At 38.2% G+C, this 21,757-nt stretch overlaps 3 protein-coding genes and 1 long non-coding RNA gene across 4 annotated transcripts in view; all 4 read left to right on the top strand.

Moving 5' to 3' along the window:
- The first annotated feature begins 788 nt into the window (after positions 1 to 788).
- lye (lymphocyte antigen-6, epidermis) lies at positions 789 to 3,461 on the top strand. The gene is made up of 3 exons (XM_032536088.1): positions 789 to 916; positions 1,912 to 2,022; positions 3,082 to 3,461. The coding sequence occupies exons 1-3, from the start codon at positions 865 to 867 to the stop codon at positions 3,303 to 3,305; spliced, it is 387 nt and encodes a 128-aa protein (XP_032391979.1). The 5' UTR covers positions 789 to 864; the 3' UTR covers positions 3,306 to 3,461.
- A 1,950-nt stretch (positions 3,462 to 5,411) lies between these two features.
- clic1 (chloride intracellular channel 1) lies at positions 5,412 to 10,554 on the top strand. Its single transcript, XM_032534814.1, has 7 exons — positions 5,412 to 5,655; positions 5,917 to 5,981; positions 7,736 to 7,845; positions 8,135 to 8,260; positions 8,682 to 8,788; positions 9,732 to 9,913; positions 10,065 to 10,554. Exons 2-7 carry the CDS (start codon positions 5,940 to 5,942, stop codon positions 10,224 to 10,226), a joined length of 729 nt encoding a protein of 242 aa, XP_032390705.1. The 5' UTR covers positions 5,412 to 5,655; positions 5,917 to 5,939; the 3' UTR covers positions 10,227 to 10,554.
- A 128-nt stretch (positions 10,555 to 10,682) lies between these two features.
- Positions 10,683 to 13,527, top strand: LOC116701233 (uncharacterized). Its single transcript, XR_004334855.1, has 2 exons — positions 10,683 to 12,032; positions 12,072 to 13,527. It is a non-coding gene; the product is annotated as an uncharacterized LOC116701233 (long non-coding RNA).
- Positions 13,528 to 19,569: 6,042 nt separating this feature from the next.
- ddah2 (DDAH family member 2, ADMA-independent) overlaps positions 19,570 to 21,757 on the top strand; it is a 7,434-nt gene continuing 5,246 nt past the window's right edge. Inside the window, exons 1-2 of the mRNA XM_032534813.1 lie at positions 19,570 to 19,730; positions 20,614 to 21,209. Coding sequence (XP_032390704.1) covers positions 20,910 to 21,209 — 300 coding nt within the window. The 5' untranslated portion in view covers positions 19,570 to 19,730; positions 20,614 to 20,909. The remainder of the gene's footprint in view (positions 19,731 to 20,613; positions 21,210 to 21,757) is intronic.

Here is a 21,757-nt window from a genome sequence, read left to right as displayed (position 1 = left end):
GCAGGAGGAAGGTTTACTCTGGACAAGAAACATATTACTTCAGTACAACCCTGAATACATCTTCTATTGGTACATATGAAATGACAGACACATAGTGATTATGTAGCCTATTAGTAATTTTTTATTTTCAATGTAAAAAAAAGTTAACACTCTTCTGAACTTCTTGTCCTCCTTCAGCCTTCAACATCAGTCATTTTAAGGCCCTTCAGACTTGAGGCTGCATTGCTTTGTCTCTCTGCAACCAAACTGAATCCAGAGCCCTCCTTACTGCGGAATGCATCGTCACCAGGACGTCACCGACTGCTGTACTGGAGCCACATCCATCCAGTTCCCTCTAGCTGCAGCTTTGTACAGCACCTTCCAAAGCAGTTGGAGCACCTAGAGAACAAAGATCCTTATGACTGAGTGATGCCTTTGTACGCAAGCAATAGCTGCAATTGCTACACTTAATTAACCACAAACTTACTCCTATAGTGTAATAATTCTCTATCATCTATAATCTATAACTGTGAATGTGGGGTGTTGAAGGACAGTAGAAACCGTATAAAAAGGAATATTTTAACTGCTTGAAACCTTTCAATGCATGTTTACAATGGAAGTAAATGACACAAATTGTTTGTTCTCAAACTTAATAAATGTGAGTTTCCACCATTCTTTGAATGTTTGAGCTGGATGTTCCCAGCAATGAATGAAAGAATCCTACGTCACGTAGCTGGAACACAAAACCTGTTAAACCCCATTCTTGCACTTTTCTTCTTCTAATCTGATATCTGGCAAGTCTTATTCCCATCTGACTCTTTCAGATGGACATAAGACTTAATTCTCACTAGAGTGAGACAGGTATCCGTAGAACACTCAAGAAGGATGAATAAAGCTTGGAAAGCAGTGTTTGTGCTGAGCGCCTTCATCGCAGCAGGTCAGTTAACAGTAATGGGCCCTGAGGTAGCACTACACTGAAGCTACTATAATTCTTATTGTGGAATAAAAACGTCTTTTATGTAATTGTTTTCTTATTTAAACATGATTTCAATCTTACCTCTGTAAAAACTAAATGTAATTTAATGTATTTGTTAAGCACCATCTAACATTTTAATTGGATGACAAATGTAGAAAAGAAATGACAAAAAAAATGGCTTTTACTGTGGCTCATTACGAACATCCTTGGGACAAACAAAGATAAAGGTGAGTGGTTATATCAAATGCCGTTCATGATTAAGTCTCAGGTGAGTTTCCTGCACTGCAGCGTAATGACATTTAGTACAAGTGGGGTACAAGTGTCTGGTCCAACATTAATTGCCACAGATCCAACAGGGTATTTCTGTTTATGTTTTGTCAGAGTAAGTTTATTATAATATTATTTAAAGCCAAAATAAAGGGTTTGGAGAACTTCCTGAATATTAATTTGAAGGCTACCTGTTTGAGAAGGATGTAATGGCAGAAGAGAAATAGACATAAAAGTGTATACATTTATTTGTATTAGTATAGAGCCATGGGGAACTCCACAGGTCAAAGTCTACCATGGATGAACCTTTTTAAAACTGACCCCAAGATCCCCATCCAGTAAGAACTTAAACTGAGGACTGTATGAGCAGTTGATCAATCTGACCTTTAAAGGAACCGTTTTAACTTTAAGGAAATACGCTCTAAATTTGCTTCCTTGCTGAGAGTTAGAAGATAACATTGATACCACGCTCATGCCTAGGCTACAAAACAGGAATGCTTGTGCGTTAAGTTTGAAGCTAGACAGGAAGCGGTTTGGTTTTACGCGTCTAGGTGGATAAGTTAGAAACCAGCTAGAAATTAGATAATTTGCTAAACCAGTTGAACTACAGATAGGAAACTTCCAAACTGTGTTGTTGAGTGAGTTATTGTACTGTACATCTGAGTATCTTCTTTCTTTTCATTGAACAGCACAATGCCTGAACTGTCGTCAGTGCCCTTTTGATTTATTTGGCACGTGTCTGTTCGGAAGGGACATCACGTGTAATAATTCGACTGAGAGCTGCTACCGTGGACTTGCACGTAAGAAAACCTCTAAAACACTCTCAATATAATTTAAATAAACTAAACTTGCCATTTACTTAAAACATATGGAAGTGTGTAATGAATCAAAATATCATGAGATTACCACATAAAATAAATTAGCACCAGGGCCATGATGAACATTACATAACTAATGATAAATCCAAAGGCTTTGTACATAAGGTTTGAATAAAATAACTTTAAAGGTTTTCACATCCTGTGTTCCAATGGCCTTTAAACATTTCTCCAGAAGCAAAAACCTCTTAAAATAGTTTTGGACAACTAACTTAATTAGAAGTGTTTACGAAAAATAAAAAGATGAGATGCCATAACAAACAGTTAGTTAGAGATAATTTATTGTAAAAAAACAAAAAAAATAGTAGTTAAATTAGTTACATTGTCCCTCGTAGTAGAAACAAAGTAGAAATAACATACAACTGAAAGATCAACATTAATTTCTACAACACAGTAATTAGTAATTACTAGTAAACATACAGTAATTAGTAATTGCTAGTAAACATACAGTAATTAGTAATTACTAGTAAACAAGCAGTAAACCTACACATTGGAGTAAAAGTAAAAACAGTAAAACATGTAAGTTAGGCCAACAGTAGGCTAATTATTTATTTATTTATTTATTATTATTATTGCTGTTTCAATCTTGTTGCACAGGTATTGAACATGTGTATAAGGACAATAAAAGCATTCTATTCTATTCTTATCAACACATTAACCTCAGACAACTAGGTTAGCACAATGGCTAGTTTGGTTAGCACTGAACTGAACATACAAAACTAAATTAACAAACATTTACAAAACAATTGTAATGGATAGAAAAGAGTTTCAACTGTACAAATAATGGTTCAACAATGCCAGTTAAATACAATGTGTCAGTGAATATTTGTTCTGTGTAAAAATGGTAGATGTTACAACATCCATTAAACTGCCATGGAAGTATCGTTGCTTTAGAAACAGAAAGTTTAACTGAAAAAAATAATCTTCCTTTATTTATTTTTTTTACATTTTCACACATCCTCTTCTGTTTCCAATCCTTCCCAGAGTTCAATGCGACTGGCGCTATCAGTCTGCACATCCGTGGCTGCGTGGACTCAGACCTGTGTGGGAAGACAGTGACCGGCAGCCTCCTGGGTGCTGGTTTCACCAGCAGTTTCACGTGTTGTACAACAAACCTGTGTAATGGAGCCACTTCTGTCCAACTCCCTTTCACTGTGGCTCTCTGTGCTGCCATCCTGTCCTCTCTGTGGGGCTTGTGGGAGTTGTAGTTTTACATGACCTGCCTCTGTTTCCACAGTTCACTGAGAGGATTTGTTTACTGTTTGCTCTAATTCTGCTATAAAGTGATCATTATAAATCAGAATACCATAGCCTACTATTTACTATGAAAATCAATAAAGCATCATCAAAAAGAGTAATGGTAACCAGGTTTTCTTCATTGTGTCATCACATACAGTAAATACAGATTACATATTGGCCTAAAGATAGGCCTTCACGTTTATTTAGGGCGGCAACCTGCAGGGAGTTTACATTCTGCATTTATACTTTTTAGGTTGATTTCAATAATCCAGTGTTTTAGACACAGTGTAATAGTGATTACTTTTAGGCCAAAAAATAAATAAAAAATCACTAAAGAATTTAAGATTTTACTGCCAGAATTGACTTCCAGGCAGCTTGGAGAGCTTTATGTTGGGAAATAAAAAGGCTTTATTTATGGGTCCCTATTATTCTTTAAAAATGTTTAATGTGGGCCTGTTGTTATGTTACTCACAGAGACACACAACAGGTTTGTACGCATTTAATATGCAGGGCTTAAGGAGGACTTGTGCAGTGATATGTTGTCAACACATTCCAGCTACAGTCTGCTATGTACTATATCTTTCTTTACAGACAACCTGATGATCTAATTAATCCTGTTTCACCGCCCTACTTGCAAGTCATCTCAAAACCAAGGATGCCCTCTAGTGCACTTCACCAGGCTGAATACAATTACACATACACTGAATATCTAAAGCTACTGCAGCAAGCTTTAGACTCTATATTTAATGTTTTAATGTTGTAAAAGAGGAGAAAGAAACAGGATAAGCCAAAAATATGTAGCCTATTATATAATATTAGCAAAGAATATGATTAAAATAACAACCTCTCATTGGTTAAATATATTAAACTATCCTGAAATTGTCCTCTAAAAGGTCAGTAGGTACTTGGATACTATTTTGGCTCTCCATGACAGGTAACATGGTATCTGAGTAGAGGCTTTAAACATGCTTATTAGACTGACAGCCCAGCAGGACTACGGTCATAATATTTTTACAGATTTGTGGACTAAACTCAGTAGCCTATAGTTTTTCACATCTTGTTTGTCAACAAGCAAAGTAAAGGTAAATATCTCCCTCTACTGACTCTTTACTAGACTGTGTATAGTTCTGCATTGTCTTTGACAAAAAACATGTAAAATATATAAAAAAATATTCATTGTGTGTTCATAATGGCATCCAAGAGTATCCAACAAAGCTAAGATGACTTTTCGAGACACACTGAGTTATCTCACTCTAGCGTGTATATTAAGGAGAGGGCACACGTGAAGAAATGTTAACACTGCAGGCAGACAGACTTCAAGATTTTAAGATGATGTTTTTATTTATTTGTTTTTTTTTGTAAATAAAACCAGTGAAATTTTAAAAAACATTTTACCCTAAAGTGTTCTACACTACTTCATTAATGTGTGATCAGTTGGCGGCTCCATAAATAACATCCAACACACATTAAACAATAAAATGAATTATTTCTGTTTTTTAAAAATCCCTTCTTAACTAAACTGCTTTACTGAAAAATGTATATACCTCTTTATAATCATTCTGACAGAGGATGCAGAAGGAAAGACACTCTGCTTTAAGGTCCATTTGCAGATATTACATATCCACTTGATACATCGTTGTAGTTGTATATTATGTCTATGTTTTTTTTGTTTTTACTGTTTCTGTCTTAATTTGATGTAAAGCGCCTTGTTTTTTAAAAGCACTTTATTAATGATATGTATTGTTGTTATTATACATTTATGAACTTTTTTTGTGTTTATATAGCCTAATAACGCCCACTGCTAAACCTACCTAAAGTATTACACCTACATAGTAATGCAATCCAACACCTAAAAGAAAGCCTCAGAAAAATCCCAAAGCTGCTAAATTGGACTGCCTTAAAATGTAGGCTAAGCTACATGTGTTATTGTTGTGCCTCCGCCCTGTATGTCTTCATAAGCTTTGCCATGTTAACAACATGGCTTTTCTAAATAACATTTTAGCTAATATCCTGGACGTCAGCGGTCCACGTTAAGTTTCATAGGCCTAACACAACATTTCAACGTCTGTCATGTCGCGTTTTTGTTTAGAAATCAATTATCTTTAAGATGGAAATAACTTTGAATACAAATCGAACCTTCCCTACTTCACCCTGCACACACTAGTTGCTGAAAGCTCCATCCGTCATAGTGCAGCACCAGGAAATGGAGGAGCTGTGATGATGATGAGTGTGTCGCTGTGGTCGAGAAAGGCAGCAGAACTGGGAGTGGAAACCAGCAAGCAGCTCCAGGCGACAGCGACAACTCTGAACACATTGCAGGTAGCTTCTGCAGACTCTAAATGTGCTACATTGTGATATTTAGAGCTCTTAGGAAGCCAAAGTTCGCTTTGTTTGACCTTTACGTTGCGTGCGTATAGCTGCTACAATGTTTAATCCGCCAATTACTGAATGGGGTTTTGTAGCGGAAGATGGGCTTGGCTACCCGAGTTTCGAACTCGTTTTTGTTAAGGAAATTGAACCTTGTGCTTTATTCGGCCTTACTTTAACAACGTATTTATCTCTGTTTACTCTTTTAAAAAGGTCTCGTGCATCAAAAGGGGAAAATGAGCGAAGCGAATCAGCCCAAAGTTGAACTTTTTGTGAAGGTAAGTGATTGAATGAGCCCCCCCCCCCCCCCCCCCCCCCCCCCCCCCCTCCAAACCCCAGAAAGTCTCGACACGGCGGTGACATGTATTTATTTAACGGCCTAAAGCTGAAGATATTGAGATTTCTTATCTAATCATATTTTATTACCCTTCTCACTGTATTGCTATTAAAAGCTGATCATCTTACACCGTCTTTTATTTGGGGACATAAAGTCACCTTGCACTTAAAATCACATTACAGCATAAACAAGCTTGTATTCTTGTCAGTTACCCCCTCGGCTGACTCACCCGGGTTGATACTGTACATCACAGTAAAATTAATCTAATTAAATGCGCGTTGACATAATGGGCAGGCGACTTTAATCTATATTTAGTATGTCAGGCAGGCTAATCTCATTTTCTTTGAGCTCAAAACTCCAGTACAATAAATATGGCTTCCCCTCTTGGCCTTACATAGTGAGTCCTCTGTATGAACATGTGCAACACCCTCTGCTTTTTCCCCTCTTCGTGGGTGAAAGATGCTGTTGTGACTTCTCTAAAGTCAGCCTCTTCATCGACATCTGATACCCTTAATAACAGCGTATAGAGGTAGCCTATAGTTTCACATCGGTCTCTGTAACAGAAAGTAAGAGGTTTCCTGTTTTACTCCAACTGTAAGTTTATACTCTATGCTGTTCATGCCACATACAAACCTTTAATGGGACATACAGTAGAATGACTTAATATTAAATATGACTTTCTTCAGCCACACAAGGAACATTTTAAATCTGTATGAGCATTTCCTGAGCAGCATACAATCTCTAGGTGAATTCAAGTGTGAATTATTTTTATTTCAGAGAGCAGCTAAGTAGTAGGCTATGTTCAACATCAAACTACTTGCTCCATTTATCAATTGATCCAAACCACCAATCCAGTACCAAAGATAATCAGTTTACCATGTTATCAAACAAATAAAAGCAGCAAATCTGCATATTTTAGAAGTAACTATTTTGACAATCTAAGTAATTTTTCAACTAAAAAACAAACATTACATTGTTCCAGCTTCTCAGTCATAAGGACTCTGTGCTGTTCTTTATTCTGTGATACCACATGATAATAAATATTATGATACTATATTTGTGTTTTGGACTGTTGGTCAGACAAAACAAGACTTTTAAAGACAAAGAAAATTTGTGATTTTCCGCTATTTTCAAATTTCTAAATAAACAAATAGGGGCATCCTGCTGAGTTTATGCTGTAGAGTCAAGTTTGTTTTACTTTTCTTTTTGGCTCATTTTCTTTTTTTCTTTTCTTTCTCTGTTGCTTTTCTTCCGTCTGTATTTTCTGTAAACAAAGTCAGGACTCTGCACGAGGTTTCCAATTAGTTAAAGGTTGATGGAAGGTGTAGTAATAGTTTTTGAGTGCTGACTTTGCAGCTTCAGAATCAGAAAAGGATTTATTGCCAAGTAATTAGCTCTTACGAAGAATATGCCTCGGTTGTTGGATGATAAATACAGAAACAAATAACATGTATATTACATAAAACTGTTTAACATTAAGAAGAAAGGGGCTGTGCAAACAATGACCTTGGTTAAAGAGTAAAAACTTTTTTCTTTTTTTTTCCACACAAAAAGGTGAGAAAATTCAACAACAAAAAACTGCAAATAACTGCCATGGCCCCCACATGTGCCTCGACCCATTGGCACCACATAAAATAAAGATGTAAGCAACAATACGATAAACATGAAATAATATAAAATGTTTTTGTGTGCCAGGCAGGGAGCGATGGTCAGAGCATCGGCAACTGTCCCTTCTCCCAGCGTCTCTTCATGGTGCTGTGGCTGAAAGGAGTCACCTTCGATGTTACCACAGTGGATATGAAGAGGTGTGTGTGTGTGTGCGTGTGTGCTCGTGCACGCACATTACTTAACAAGGGGACATTTTATTCAGATATTGACTGTTAGACGATATAAAGCCACTATGGCTTTTTCTTTCAGTGACAGCTGTGGAAGTCTCAAGTTGCAAACATGAGTCATTTCCTGTGGTTTCAAATGTTTTCCTTTACCTTCTTCCATTTTTCTTCCATCTCTCTCCTGATGTTTAACCCTCTCTCTTTTCTGCTGAATGTCTGTCTCTCTCTGTTTCTGACTTTCTTTCATTACCGTCCACCTTAGGAAGCCAGACATCTTGAAGGACCTGGCTCCGGGTGCCCAGCCTCCCTTCCTGTTGTACGGCAGCGAGGTGAAAACAGACACCAATAAGATAGAAGAGTTCCTGGAGGAAAATCTCAGCCCTCCGAAGTAATCACTCAATCTGTTTCCTAAATGTTTTCAAAAAAATAATTTTCTTTTTTTTCAAATATGTCCTACCTTAAACTTCTCCGTTGTGAAGAATTGCTAAGTTTTTTTGTTTTATGTGATTGTAAATTGAATATCTTTGGACTTTGTTAGACAAATCAAATATTTAACAACATCGTCGGAAATGTTCACTTGTTTCTGACATTTTTTTAGACAAAACAATGAATGGATTAATCAAAGATTATAGTTAATTACAGCCCTATTTGTTTTACTTGTCTCCTATTTCAACGACTTGTTAATTTTGTGTCATCTTGTAGTAATCTTCTTTGTCTTAGCCCTTCACATTCCATGCACCGCTCATTCTTGTGAATGTATGCTTGTAATGTTTACATGTCAATAATCATCAATTTTTCTGTTTGTTTAGATATCCCCGTCTGGCTGCTCGTAACCCAGAGTCCAACACAGCAGGCATGGATGTTTTCTCAAAATTCTCTGCTTACGTCAAGAACTCAAACCCTCAGGCCAACGAAAGTAAGTATAGCTAACATTCTATAGGACAGGACAGAAAACCAGCAGGGAGCATCTGAGTTAATACCATTACGGTCTGAGATTTTCTGCCTCAGTGCAAACAGGTCGCCTGCTGCTCTCTGGGTTTAGCCACTCTGTGTTAGGTGATCTCACTGGAAATATCACTGTTGTTGGGTAAAAACTGTGTTTTTTTTGTTCTAGTTGCTTATTTCTTTAAAGGTTCCATGGCAAGAAAATGTCCCTTTTTCTGAGTTTTTTTGAACATTGTAATGAGTTTCCCCAGCCTAGCCTGCAGCCCTACTGCCATGTGTCACCAATATAATGTACCCGCAGCCTAGAAATGGGGATAGGTGTAAACCGAGCCCTGGGTATCCTGCTCTGCCTTTGAGAAAATGAAAGCACAGATGGGCTGATCTGGAATATTACCCCTTATGACCTCATATAGGGCAAGGTTACCTCCCCTTTCTCTGCTTTGCCCGCCCAGACAATTTGGCCCACCCACAAGAGAGAGAAATCATGGCTTTCAAATGAACAAAGTGGCAGTTGGTCAAGTCCACATCCCCAGCCTCCAATTTGCCCCCCCCCTCTTTCAAAAGCTACAGACTCAGAAATGGCACATACTAAGGAAAGCTCATTGTAGGACTGACTCTAGTGGCTGTAATTCTGCACCAAGGCGGAATTTTGGGAAAGAGACTTTAGATATGGTATTAGGGGACCACTAAGGACTATGTAAAAACATCCAAAGAGCACCATGTCATGGGATCTTTAAAATGAAATTTACTCAATCATTTCAGCCATTCAAACAATTCAATTCAATTAAAAAACAAAATGCATTATGCTGAAATCAGCTTAGATTTGCGCATCCGTTTTGGAGAAACAAACTATCCCTTTGTCGTTGATTAAACACTGTATTAGAGTATTATTTTCTGTGTGCACATGTACTCAGATCTAGAGAAAGGCCTGCTGAAGGCTCTAAAGAAGCTGGACGACTACCTTGGCTCACCACTTCCTGACGAGATTGACGAGAATAGCGACGATGAGCTCACTTCCTCCTCCCGCCCCTTCCTGGACGGCCAAGAGCTTACTCTGGCTGACTGCAACTTGCTGCCTAAGCTCCACATCGTGAAGGTAATCTTCTGTTTTAAGCTTTGTAGCATTAGGGGCCTGGGATGAAAAGATTATAATGTGGAGTCCAGGTTTTGGTCTGAAATTAAAGGCTTGTGTCCAGCATGTTTTGTTGTTTGTGTTTTTTACAGTCTTGCTCTTATTCTCTCTCCAGGTGGTGTGTTTAAAATACCGAAACTTCAGCATCCCTCAGTCTCTGACAAACCTCTGGAGGTACCTGAACGCAGCGTACGCCAGGGAGGAGTTTGCCTCTACCTGCCCGATTGACGAGGAGATCCACATTGCCTACTCCTCTGTAGCTAAAGCTCTCAAGTAGCAGCACAGCGGGATGCACACGTCCTACACCAGTATAAAAACTCACCTGCACACACTCCGCAAGAAACTTGGTCGATCTGTTTCTCAAGAGCCTTCACTGCATCATGCATATGTCCTTTTTTTGCAGCTTTAAAAGTTAATATGACCTTTTTTATAATGTTTATTCCATATAGCTAGTGTTCCTGTCATCAAACTAAACTCTTAGGTTTGTTTTAGAGATGTAGTTTTCCAGCTTTTTGTTTGCCAAATGGATTAGTTTACATCAGAGGGGAAATGAGGAAGCACAGGAGTCAGATAAGCTGATGCAAAAACAAATACATGCACACAAACAAGAGTTAGCTGTGGCAAAATGTATTCAACCTTTCCTGTAAATTCACCCCTGTAGGAAGTAAATGATGGATCATGTTGCTTGCAGAGCCCAACCCCCCCCCCCCCCCCCCCCCCCCCCCCCCACACACACACACACACACACACACACTTAAAACTACAGCCTTGCTTGTACGCAGTTTCACCATCCGTAGATACTCACTGTAAAGTTGTTTCTTGATGACTTTTTTTTACAGTATATCTTTGGGGATTTTCTTTTGTGTGTGTGGGGGGGGGGGGAGTTCAAAAGACACAAAGCTGCCTACCAGATGAAACTTTCACTAGGATCTAGCAAGCCTCACACAAGCTGATTCAACTCTTATTGTCAGGCTTAGTATGTAGGAAGTTGTTATTTTAGGTTACGAACATGCTTACCAGTGCCAGCTTACCTGCCAAAGTGTTGTGGTTTGTCTGTAGACACACACCCTTCACATTTATTTCATTACTGAAGGACCAAGGCATTTCATTTAGTAGTTGAGGATTACAAATATTGTTAATACTAATTTTATTAAATGGATATAACGGCTTTTTATTCTTCACAGTTCCCCTCAGAGAGGAAGTGGGGTGTTTTCCTCAGCGGCCTGCAGACCGGGTAGCGCTTTAGGTAAGCAGAGCTGAAAACAGAGACAGGAAATTATTTGAATAAACTCGGGTTCCCCTTTCTGCGCTCCGTCAGCAGGCGTGAAGGATTATTAAAGATTACCCAGTTTTTTTGTTATCTGCTGTCGGAGCCTTTTACCAACAGTTTATTTTGTTCTGCCTGTCATGTATGAAGGATCTTTTTTAGTGACACAAAAAGGGAGATCAGATTGTAAGTGTGTTGAAGTGGCCGGGGATGAAGAAGTTAAAACTGTTAACTGCTAGTCCTAAATAGAGCTCAACGGTGGCTGCTCACTTTTGAAGTACTCCGGTTACGGAAGTGATTTTCCCCATTCAGTATTTCCATGGAAGTTTCAAAAAATGCTTATACAAAGCGTTTTAAGCCTGGAACCAAGCCAGCCAGCTACAAGATGAATCATGACCACAAAACATTTTATTTTGCGCAAAAGAACATTAAAAAAAAAAAGGCAAATAAAAGCAAACAGGGAAAAAACCTGCAGGAAGTTGGATGTAAACATGCACAATGTTTAAAGTGAAAATCACACTTGCAGCTTTAGCTGTCCTTTTATTAATTAGAAATATAAGACTGGCAATTGTCAAAACACGTTTTAATAACATTAATTCACAACAAATACCATTCAAACGTCAATATTTTATGAATGAATTATTCAACCTTCTCTGTGGCCTCGAGATCATTCAATCCTACTGAAGATGGATTCTTGGGTCACAAATATGCTACTTTAATTTTGCAAATGCAAAGTAGTTTCCTAATACTGCAGGGTTATTTTAAACAAACATCACTCAAACAGGCGCAAATAGTGGGTATTTACATTAGAGGAACGTCTCGGGTTACGTATGTAACCCTTGTTCCCCGAGATAGGGGAACGATGTATTTGGGAGGGATTCAAAATAAACTACAGGGCACATGTTCATTGTAAGGAAAGGAACATGTCAGTCAGTGTACCAATGGAACTCATTGATATGTTTCTGGCTCAATGGTTTTGGTCTTTTTAGGATGTTTGTTGACAAAAATACAGTTAATACATTTTAATATCACCAGACTTATCATTGAATAAAAAAACTGTGTATACTTACTGAGTGCAGGCTGTCACTTAACTGTCATGTAGGGCTGGACGATTAATTGAAAATGTATCAACAAAAAAATTCTGAGGCTGTTTGATCATTTATTCTTGTTTATGGCCTACTTTCTCCTTAAAAACATTCTACCGCGTGTGTAGTCCCGTGACTTTGCCCGGACCAGTTAGCTGCATGGAAAGCACAATGGAGGATAACTCAGAACAGAGTCCGATGTCCGATTAAGGTCAAATCGTGCAGCCCTACTGTCATGTGTCACCAGTATAATGCACTCTTGTTAAGTTTCCAAATCTGAAGTCATTCTTGTAAAAGTGACTTAAACTTGAACCATTGGGAAGAACTACTAACTACTAACCAATAACAACAGGCCTGGTCCGACTGTTGCAGTAGTTTGTGTAGACGATTTTATTAACTTCATGGCAACTAAGCAAATTACCATTAATAGAGGCTGTTGGCAATTAAGACTGGATTTAGACAGTATCAGCCTCAACATCTGTCACGTCTCTCAGATCAGGGTGAAGCTCTGTAAAATAAAAAATGAAACCTAAGTGCAATTTAAGCCGTTTTGAAAAGACAAGCTTATACACAGATGTTAATTATTTTACTCATCTAGTGTGAGCACAGTTGGTTATTTTTTTATGATTTTAGGTAAATCCATTCTTGCGGTGTAATGCAACTGTTGAGAGATGATAATGTATATTTTATATTGACTGAATTGTTATGGCTTTCATTTATTTTCTAAAAATGGACCATTGTTTAAAGGGATCATGTCCGAATAACTTCAATGCTCTTGTATTTTAGTATTTCTTCTCTCCAAGTGTAGATGTTTTTCACTTCTTACTGTTGGATTCGATACCATTTCAGGGAACCATATCATAAAAAATTAAAAACTAATTTGATATATTCATTAAAATGTTATTTAAGTTAGTTTTTCACTTTTTCTTTTGAATTTCATATCATGTATTGTCTTTTTTATAAGACCCATATTGTGCTTTTGACTCATTTCCCTACAATATTTCAACGTTTTGTTTTGTCTGTTTTCATGTCATGTAGTCAAAAGCAGTTGCACTTAAAAGTCCACAAGGTCAAAACATACAGTGGTGTGGACACTAAACCAGTAGATTTTAATAAACAAAGACAATCAAACTAATAGCACAACGGAATTGTATGTTGTACTTTAAAGCCATTTACAGACACATGTATTAATATCCCAATAAAGAAATGTCTTGATAAAAAAATCAGCAAATGACAGATGTGTTTTTATTTAGTAACCATTGTGTAACAACATTGAGATGGTCAAAAATGTTCTATACAGGCATTACGCCCAAAGCATGGACAGCAATGATTGTAAACAAGTCAAGTATGGTAATTCAAAACATTTATGCATACACAGCCAACGCATGTTTAACAGAGCACAAATAAAAATACATGTCTTCAATGTAGTTTATAAAAGTTTATAAGGCGGAGACATGGTCAAACTAAAGCTATTGTCCAAAATAAAATGGTATGTATTTTTTCAAACCATTTAGCACGTCTTCTGGAGCTTTAGCCCATTTGACATGAAAATATGGACGTTCAAATGTTTCACCATGAAGTGTATTTTAAGGATTCCTCATCCATGTTGTTGGTGTAAAAATTCAAAGTTAATTCTTGACAATGGAAACAGAAATGTCAGTAGCTGTTTAGGAGCTTTCTATCCGATCACATGCTCTTCCTCTGTAAACTACATTCTGGAACATTTTTTTTTTCTTATTTCTTTCTGCGGCTGGTGTTGTTTCCAAAGTCAAGAATGAACAACGACATTTTAAGCCAAAATGGACAAACGGTCCTTAAAGTGCTCAGGTTTCTTTTTTGGTTGGATCATCTACATCTGAGAAAATGCTTAATAATTATTACCACTGAACAAGTCTTATTGGTTTATTTTGACCTTTCTAAAAAGAAGTGGATACAATGGGAGGAAAATATCAGATAATATGAGCCTCTGAAAACCACATCAGTGCATCACTAATGCGACATGTTCCTGTTAATTCTTTCCCTGTTGTCTTACAAGTGCAAGCTCATGTGCCTGTGAGTGTACACGTTTTCCAAGTTACCTGCATCTTTCAATATTCAGTGATAACCCCCCCCCCCCCCCCCCCCCCCCCCCCCCCCAGATGTTTAGGCCAGCAGAAGACTGAATGCAGGCAGCAGGCAGAGAGCAGCTCCTCCCCAGCTGAGGGCAGCAAAGGACTCAACCCCGTTACACAGGTTGGTATCACAGCAGATGTTTGTGTAGTTGAAGTAAAGGCCTGAGGCGTATTTCTGCCCACTCACACCACACTGGGACTGGACAGCACAGCTCTTCTCGTACATTGTCACTTGTAGAGCGCCTACGAGAGAAAAGAGTGGAGTTTATGTTGGTGCACTGCACTTATTGTCTAGTATACTGATTAAATTATATTCTTGCACAAAAGACCCAGTCTCAATTTGTCACAACATTGATGCTGATTTTAAAATAACATTAAGAGAATGTGAGTGCATTTTGGTTTATTTTTATCTCGGTCATTTACCAAATTGCACACCATAAAGCTGGTGGACATCGAAAGATTGTCCCACATGGTGCTCACATTGAAAACTGGCTGAGGACATAACAGAAAACGGCTCTCTGTCCTCTGATGAGAAACAGTGACCATTTCGCTCCACCCATACAGCCCTGAGAGCTATTTTAGAGATAATTTCATTAGTGAGCTAACAACCGGCTGAGAAATGGCGCTGAGTTCTGATTCATTTAGTGATTCTTTTGTCTCATTTTGTTTTTATTCTTGTGGAGTCGGGACAGAATCAGGCCTGTGAAAAGACCCTGAAAGCCTATTACAATTTTTATTTCAAAATCCATAGCAGCAATACACAGAGATCAGACTGTAAATGTTTGGCCCTGAAATTTTTTTACTTTAAATTGTGGTTTACTAAGTTATCTGGATAACTAACTCAGACCAGTTTTTTTTACATCAGTCTTTGTTAGATTATCTCAAGATTGGAGAGTTTTCTGGATTTAAATGCAGCTTTTAGAGCATTTGGCCAATATTGGGTGAGCAGTGACGTAATTGTAACTACAAAAAGGACTACAATGTGTCTACACATTTCTCTGGATGTGGGTTTAAACGGCCTTAAATTGAAGATGATAGTCAGCATTTAAACTTAATAGCCAAATTCAAAACATTGTCTTAGTATACATGTTATACACAGAGTGCAATGTACAATTCTCAAATCTGTTCCCAGACAATGTTCAGGACAATGAGGATTTGCTCACCAAATTGTGACTATCCTGCCCTAGATTTCCAGACAATAATCTCATCTACAGACAAAGAAATAAACACACACGCCCACACACACACACACACACACACACACACACACCCCACATGCACGTGCACACACACAGACACAGACGCACACAGATCTGGATCTCACCCCGTCTCCCCATGGCAGTACTGGATAGGCAGCGCTGCCCGGCTGGACACTCCTGAGGAAACTTAAAACAGTCCAGAGGAGAGATGGCCGGGAATACACAGGTGTAACACGTCAAACAGGCTAAAGGAAACAGTGGGAAAAAATATAAAGAAACGTGAGTGTAATTGAATTCTGACATTGATAATCTGATTACGATTGACTGATAAAGAGCTGTGGCCAAGATACGTCCTGAGTGGGACCTTGAACAGTGATCATAGTTAATCACAGATACAAATAAACTTGTCAGTGCTGTCTGGGTATAAACTATGAAAAACAGACGTATGTGGCTACATACAAAATACATGGTTGGAGAAGACCTTAATGTTTATTCTTTATGCTACTTTAGTTTCCAATTTAAAGCAATTGTGTCACAGTGCCATCTCCTGAAATATCAAGTCTGTTCAGTTTCTGTGTTTCAATGTCCCGAGAGTTGACAGAAATTTATGCTGTCTTCCTTTATTGGCAGTGAAATATTATAGCTAAAAAAAATGTACAATTGTTTTTTATTTTATATGTATTACTTTTTGTAACCAGGCAATTTTATTTTACTTATACTTTATATTTAGTTTACTTATTTTCCCTGCTTATTTTTATTATGTACAGTTTAAATTACCACAATAACCCTGCCTCAAATATAAAATAAATAAGACTTTTCAGTTTTAGTAGTACATCACTGAAAATACATTTTACAATAAATTAACAATTTTTTGAATGTCGTCTGATAACAATTTCCACTCAAATTGAAATAAATGAACTACATACCTGCCAAAGGTAGACAACACAGGAGTACAATCACAAGTTTTGAATGAGACATGATGCGTCCAGGGAAAAGTCCTCAAATTGTTTTCAGGTAACGATTCAAGAACGTCCAAAAATCTGCCTCTTGGGACGTTACAGCTGTCTCATCAAACTTACTGCTGAGCTGATATGTCCCCACAACTCATTCTTAAATTAAATGTCTCTTCGTCTTTGAAGTGCAAGCCTACACCGTCTGTCTTGTTCTTCTGCTTTTCTTCCACTGGATTTTTGATTAAGCAACTAAGTGACTTCTCAAATGTAGTTTCAATTTTCACCTAAAGATTTTTTCTCTTAGTCCCTCTCGTTCTTCTTGTCCCCTGTCTTTGGTCTTGAATGCCTGTGTCACTCGGGCAGTCGCTGTCTCCTCCTGAAAACTTCTAATTTAATTTCGCCAGGTAATTATGATCAGATGACGGTAAAAGACGGATGTTGTGTTTTGCATTTGGGAGGTGTTCATTTTATATCACATGAAGTGACCCCTCAGCTGAATGAGATGTATGTATATTTTATTTATATATTACACATATTATGTATTTTACTATTATTTTTCAGTGATTTACAGGTATACATAGACTTTCAATAAAGAAATGCACAAAACCAGTGGGTATGAAATTACTTTCATAACCTCAAACTGTTCATAGTAAATATGAAATATTTTGAGTCATTGGGATTGAAAAATACATTATATTAGGTGGAAGCAAAAACAGGCCACAAAGATTTGAATCCTAAAAACAACTACGGCAAAATAAGACATAACTGTTTATGTTGTGTGTACATGTGTGAGAAAACAGCAAGAAAGGTGCTAAGAAGTCAGAAAAGAAAGACCACTTAAGTAAGCACAGTGGAGAAAGGGGTCAGCATGTTAGAAAGAGAAAGAAACAGAGAGAGAAAGTCAGCATGTCAGAAACAGGGAGTCAGTGAGTTGGAGAGCGAGGCAGTTTAACTGAATTATCCTTTAGGGCGTAATGGGAGCCATAAGGGCAGCATAAAGGACGGTCTGCTGACACCAGTCTTGTGATGGACTGAGCTAAGCACGCTCAGACTGAGTAGCTGTTTACCAGATGAATAATTACACAACACACAGTCAAAAAGACAAAAAAAGTTTAGTTTGCACATCTGTCCTTTTATACTCACATATGCTGTTGACTTTACTTTCTCAAGCAGTATTTTGTCTTCATATTTTGGCTTTGCATGAGCTAAGAATAACTGCCTGTTCTTGTTCATGTTATATGCATTTCTTAAACAATTTCCTATAGAAAGTGTTGTAAAATAAAAACTTTAAAACTGTAGATGCAAGTTCCCAAACGTGAATGAAACAAGACAAAAACTTAAACTGACAGTGGAATAAAACCACAGGGGAAAAAAACTGCTAAATGTCAGCACACACGTTTGTGAGTGTGTGACTTAATTCTAAGAAAATGAAGTCTGGTTGTGCCAGCTGTGTAAGAGTAGATGTGCTTTGTAGGGGAGTGGAGGACAGCCAGTGTGGAAAACCTGCTGATGCTTTATTTGACTGGGATGTTTTGTGTGCCGGCTGAAGGATCTCAGAGAACAGATTATGTTCTTTAATCCTGTCTGTGCCCTCCACCCCCCACATTCAGCCGCTGCCACTAGTACATCAACCTCACATTTCCTGTCTCTTTTTATTCCTCTGTGTACAGAAATACACCGGTAATTTGTCTTACTTTCTTCATTGTCACTGAGGTTGCCTCTGTATCTCTGACTCTGTCGCTGAAAAACAACCCTTGGCTGCAGTAACTTAATCTAGTCAGTAGAAGGGAACATTGTGCAGATTTATGAGTCCAAAACGTGTTTATGTAGACTATGTGTACATGTTGTACAAACCTCCAATGTCAATTGCCAAGTTTCAGCAAACTAAGGTTTGATTACTGGTTAACATGATTCACAAGACTGCTGTTTCAAAGTATACTAATCTTTTTCTTTAGTGTCTAATGAGGTCAACATGTTAATCCAACAATCTCAACATCATTTGACCTAGATTTCAGGAAAAGACGGATATTTTTTCGTTATGTATGTCACACAGACAAAAAACAGACAACAATGATGGCTCAGTAATAGGTGTTATATGACTTTGAACAGGAGAGGAGGAAGAATATATTTTAAAGGCAGAAACAGGGCTGCTGATACAGTATCTGACCATACACAATTCATTAGGATTAAGGGGAGAATATTAAATGTGAGTCCTTAATCCTTAAAAATAGAAATATTCCAATCTGCCATGGAAAGCAGCCCCATTTGTGACCCCAATCTTTGTGCTTATGTCACAACCATCGATATAGAAAAGAGCCGCAACAAGATTAATTCTGGACAAACCCGTGTTTTCATTAGCTCAAAGAAGACATTAACTTGGATCTATGTCACAGACTGTTAATAATATACAGTCTATGATCTAAGTATCAACTTTTTAAAAACGTAAAATGCAAATTAAGTAGGCCTACTTTATGTGATAACAAAACGTTATCGATTTTGTACTCGACGTTATTGATTACTAATGTGTAGCAACGTTATTGACAGCCAATACAATACAAAACAGCAGCTGTGGTGACTCAAATCTGATTGAATCCGGGCAGGACGTGTGTGGGAAGGGGGGAGGTGCTGGGATGATAAAAGCGACTGTCTATGGAGAGGCGAGCTGCAAGGAAGGACCGGAACTAATGAGATTTGGCCTTTACAAAATAAAAGCGTAACAGTCCCCACATGTTAACATTTTAAAGCCTTGCACACACATAGGCCTACAGTATATATATATATATATATATATATATATATATATATATGTATATATATATATAAGTAACTGCGTTTTTGTTAGCTTTTCCACCATTGTGTTTGAATTTTATTACATCACGTATTCAATTTAAGAAAGTGAGATGTAGTGTACTTTTCTTTACCCTATGTAAGAGTAGATGACGCAACATGGCTCAAATTGCGTGTTTCTGTCGCCGTCTTATTTTGAAATAAGTAACCGGATACGGACATCTTCATAGTCGTCATCTTGACTTAACATGTAGTTGGTCAGCAGAGTAGAGCCAACGGGAAAATAACGGGAACGGGGGTTGGACATTAAATCAAACGAGGGCAAACTCACCCAGCGTGGAAGCGGCGACCCTTAAAACACACAACGTCAGGCTATTACGTAAGTCTACATCTTTATTTGCTATATGTGCAACTTCTGGGAGTGTTGGTGATAGTTTCCTTGTTAGAACGATGTGGGACATCATCAGAAGTATTTGGGAAGAACTGCTGGCGGTGCACTCGGCAGCCAAACACTCAAGATGTTTGGAAATGGGATGTGGTTTATATTTATTAATGGTGCTGAATAACCCCGACTGCGCAAATCAGAAAGATTAGTTTGTATTACTCTTTTTCCCTTTCGACAATGTAAATAGGGCAGATTATAGCAGGAAAAAGACTGTTTTCCTAAACGTAGCCTGTCATTGATCCCCAGTAGGTATCACACTGGGATTTGATAGGAAAGCCTAACTTGCAAGCTAGTTTTTTTTTTTTACAAACTGGTTGTGCTTCCTTTTGCAACGGAATGAAATGAATATCAAAGCCCAGAACTTGTTGTATTAAGTTATTTAGGAAACATCCTGTGTGGAAGTCCCTTTCTGCAGCCTCACAGTGGGCGACTGCTGCAAGTTACAGGGAAGATGATAAAAGGGCAATTGTCCCGAATCTAACCCTCTGCCCAAACATGGAAAGGCTTTGCACCATATTGCAGGAATAATAATGTTTCCTTGTAATCTAACCTTGGACAATACTCCTTAGTCTACTGTCAACTGTGCCATCTGCTATTTCAGCTGCTCTTTAAGGCTTATTAGGCGATAATGTGTCCTCTTACAAACTAGCAATCACCAGTTCACACAAGTGCAATTCTTTAGCTACACACTTCATTTTAATCTCAGAATAATGTCTTAGGTATTTAATCCTTTCACGGTCCTGCGAGGTTTGCATGGGATACAAATGTGTCCCATTGTATCTGGCTTTGTTAATGTGTCCATTTCCCTCTGTCTTAGGCTGGCATCATCTGCTTCCATTTCCTGGCATCTGCAGATGCAGGAGTAGCCAGTGGAGAACTGAAATGAAAGAAGCAGCAGAGAGACAGGGATGACGATGCTCTCCATGTTCCTCCTGGACCTCCTGATCCATCCCATTAGCTCAATTTAGGTGTTCCTTTTTCTAAAACTAGACTGTGGAAAAGTTGCTAACACACATTTATTCATTACCTCTTGCTGTCTTCTGGCATTTTTGCAGAACACCTATACTTGCTACCACTCTTTCATAGACGGACGGTTATTAGTTTACTGAAATCATGGCAAACATGTGCCCGTACGGCCGCTTTACCCACGCCGTGGTGCGGGGCATCCCAGCAACCTTTGGGAAAGCAGTGGGAGATGGTGGAGAGAACGGGGAGACCACTGTGGACCTGGCCAAAGCTCAGCGTCAGTTTGGTTGCCTGACCGGAGCCCTAAGGCAGAAGGTGGGCCTGCAGCTGATCGAGATCCCCCCTGACCCCGAGCTGGCAGAGAGCTGGAGGATAGAGGATGTGGCAGTCATCCAGGGTGACACGGCGCTCATCACCAGGCCCTTCAAACAGCAGAGACGCAGTGAGGTAACACAGTGGATAGGAAACTGGTCCTAGTTTAGCGATTTCTGCACCCTATCCTCTGATGATGCACTTAGTCTTGCTTTGTGTGATAAAGGGCAGTAAGTCATAGCCATTAGTTTCAGTTCTTATCAGTGTGGTTTGAGAATGAACATGACGCAGCAGATATGGTTTTTCTTTTTAATCTTCTAGTTATATTATAGTATAGGTATTTTTAAGTTTCATCTATGTCTTATGGTCCAAAAGATCCTTGGTGATACTCCCAGACTTTAGACGCCCAAACTCAAATCCCCCTTATGCTATCCATGTTTTCTTTTGCTGGATTGTCATGTTGGATTTTGCAAAGCAACATAATGCTTAATGTATATAATATATATATTTAATTGTTAAAACTTTATTTCTGGGGTCTGCAATTTCAGAAACATTTACCTAAGAATTCCTGCAAAGTGATCAAATTTGGTAATAATTATACATACATACATACATACATACATACATACAATGTACCAAATTGCATGTTTCTTTGGAGGAAACAGACCCATATATATATATAT

The sequence above is a fragment of the Etheostoma spectabile genome, chromosome 14, assembly GCF_008692095.1.
Source record: "Etheostoma spectabile isolate EspeVRDwgs_2016 chromosome 14, UIUC_Espe_1.0, whole genome shotgun sequence".
Lineage (NCBI taxonomy): Eukaryota > Metazoa > Chordata > Actinopteri > Perciformes > Percidae > Etheostoma > Etheostoma spectabile.
The sequence above is the reverse complement of the archived record's forward strand: the minus strand, read 5'-3'. Positions and strand labels throughout refer to the sequence as shown.

Excerpts from the sequence above, each read along its gene's own strand:
- lye (XM_032536088.1), top strand. The coding sequence starts at position 865 with ATGAATAAAGCTTGGAAAGCAGTGTTTGTGCTGAGCGCCTTCATCGCA. Across the intron at positions 917-1,911 it reads GAGCGCCTTCATCGCAGCAG|CACAATGCCTGAACTGTCGT; the intron begins GTCAGTTAACAG and ends TTCATTGAACAG. Across the intron at positions 2,023-3,081 it reads CTGCTACCGTGGACTTGCAC|AGTTCAATGCGACTGGCGCT; the intron begins GTAAGAAAACCT and ends AATCCTTCCCAG.
- clic1 (XM_032534814.1), top strand. The coding sequence starts at position 5,940 with ATGAGCGAAGCGAATCAGCCCAAAGTTGAACTTTTTGTGAAG. Across the intron at positions 5,982-7,735 it reads AAGTTGAACTTTTTGTGAAG|GCAGGGAGCGATGGTCAGAG; the intron begins GTAAGTGATTGA and ends TTTGTGTGCCAG. Across the intron at positions 8,789-9,731 it reads AAACCCTCAGGCCAACGAAA|ATCTAGAGAAAGGCCTGCTG; the intron begins GTAAGTATAGCT and ends ACATGTACTCAG.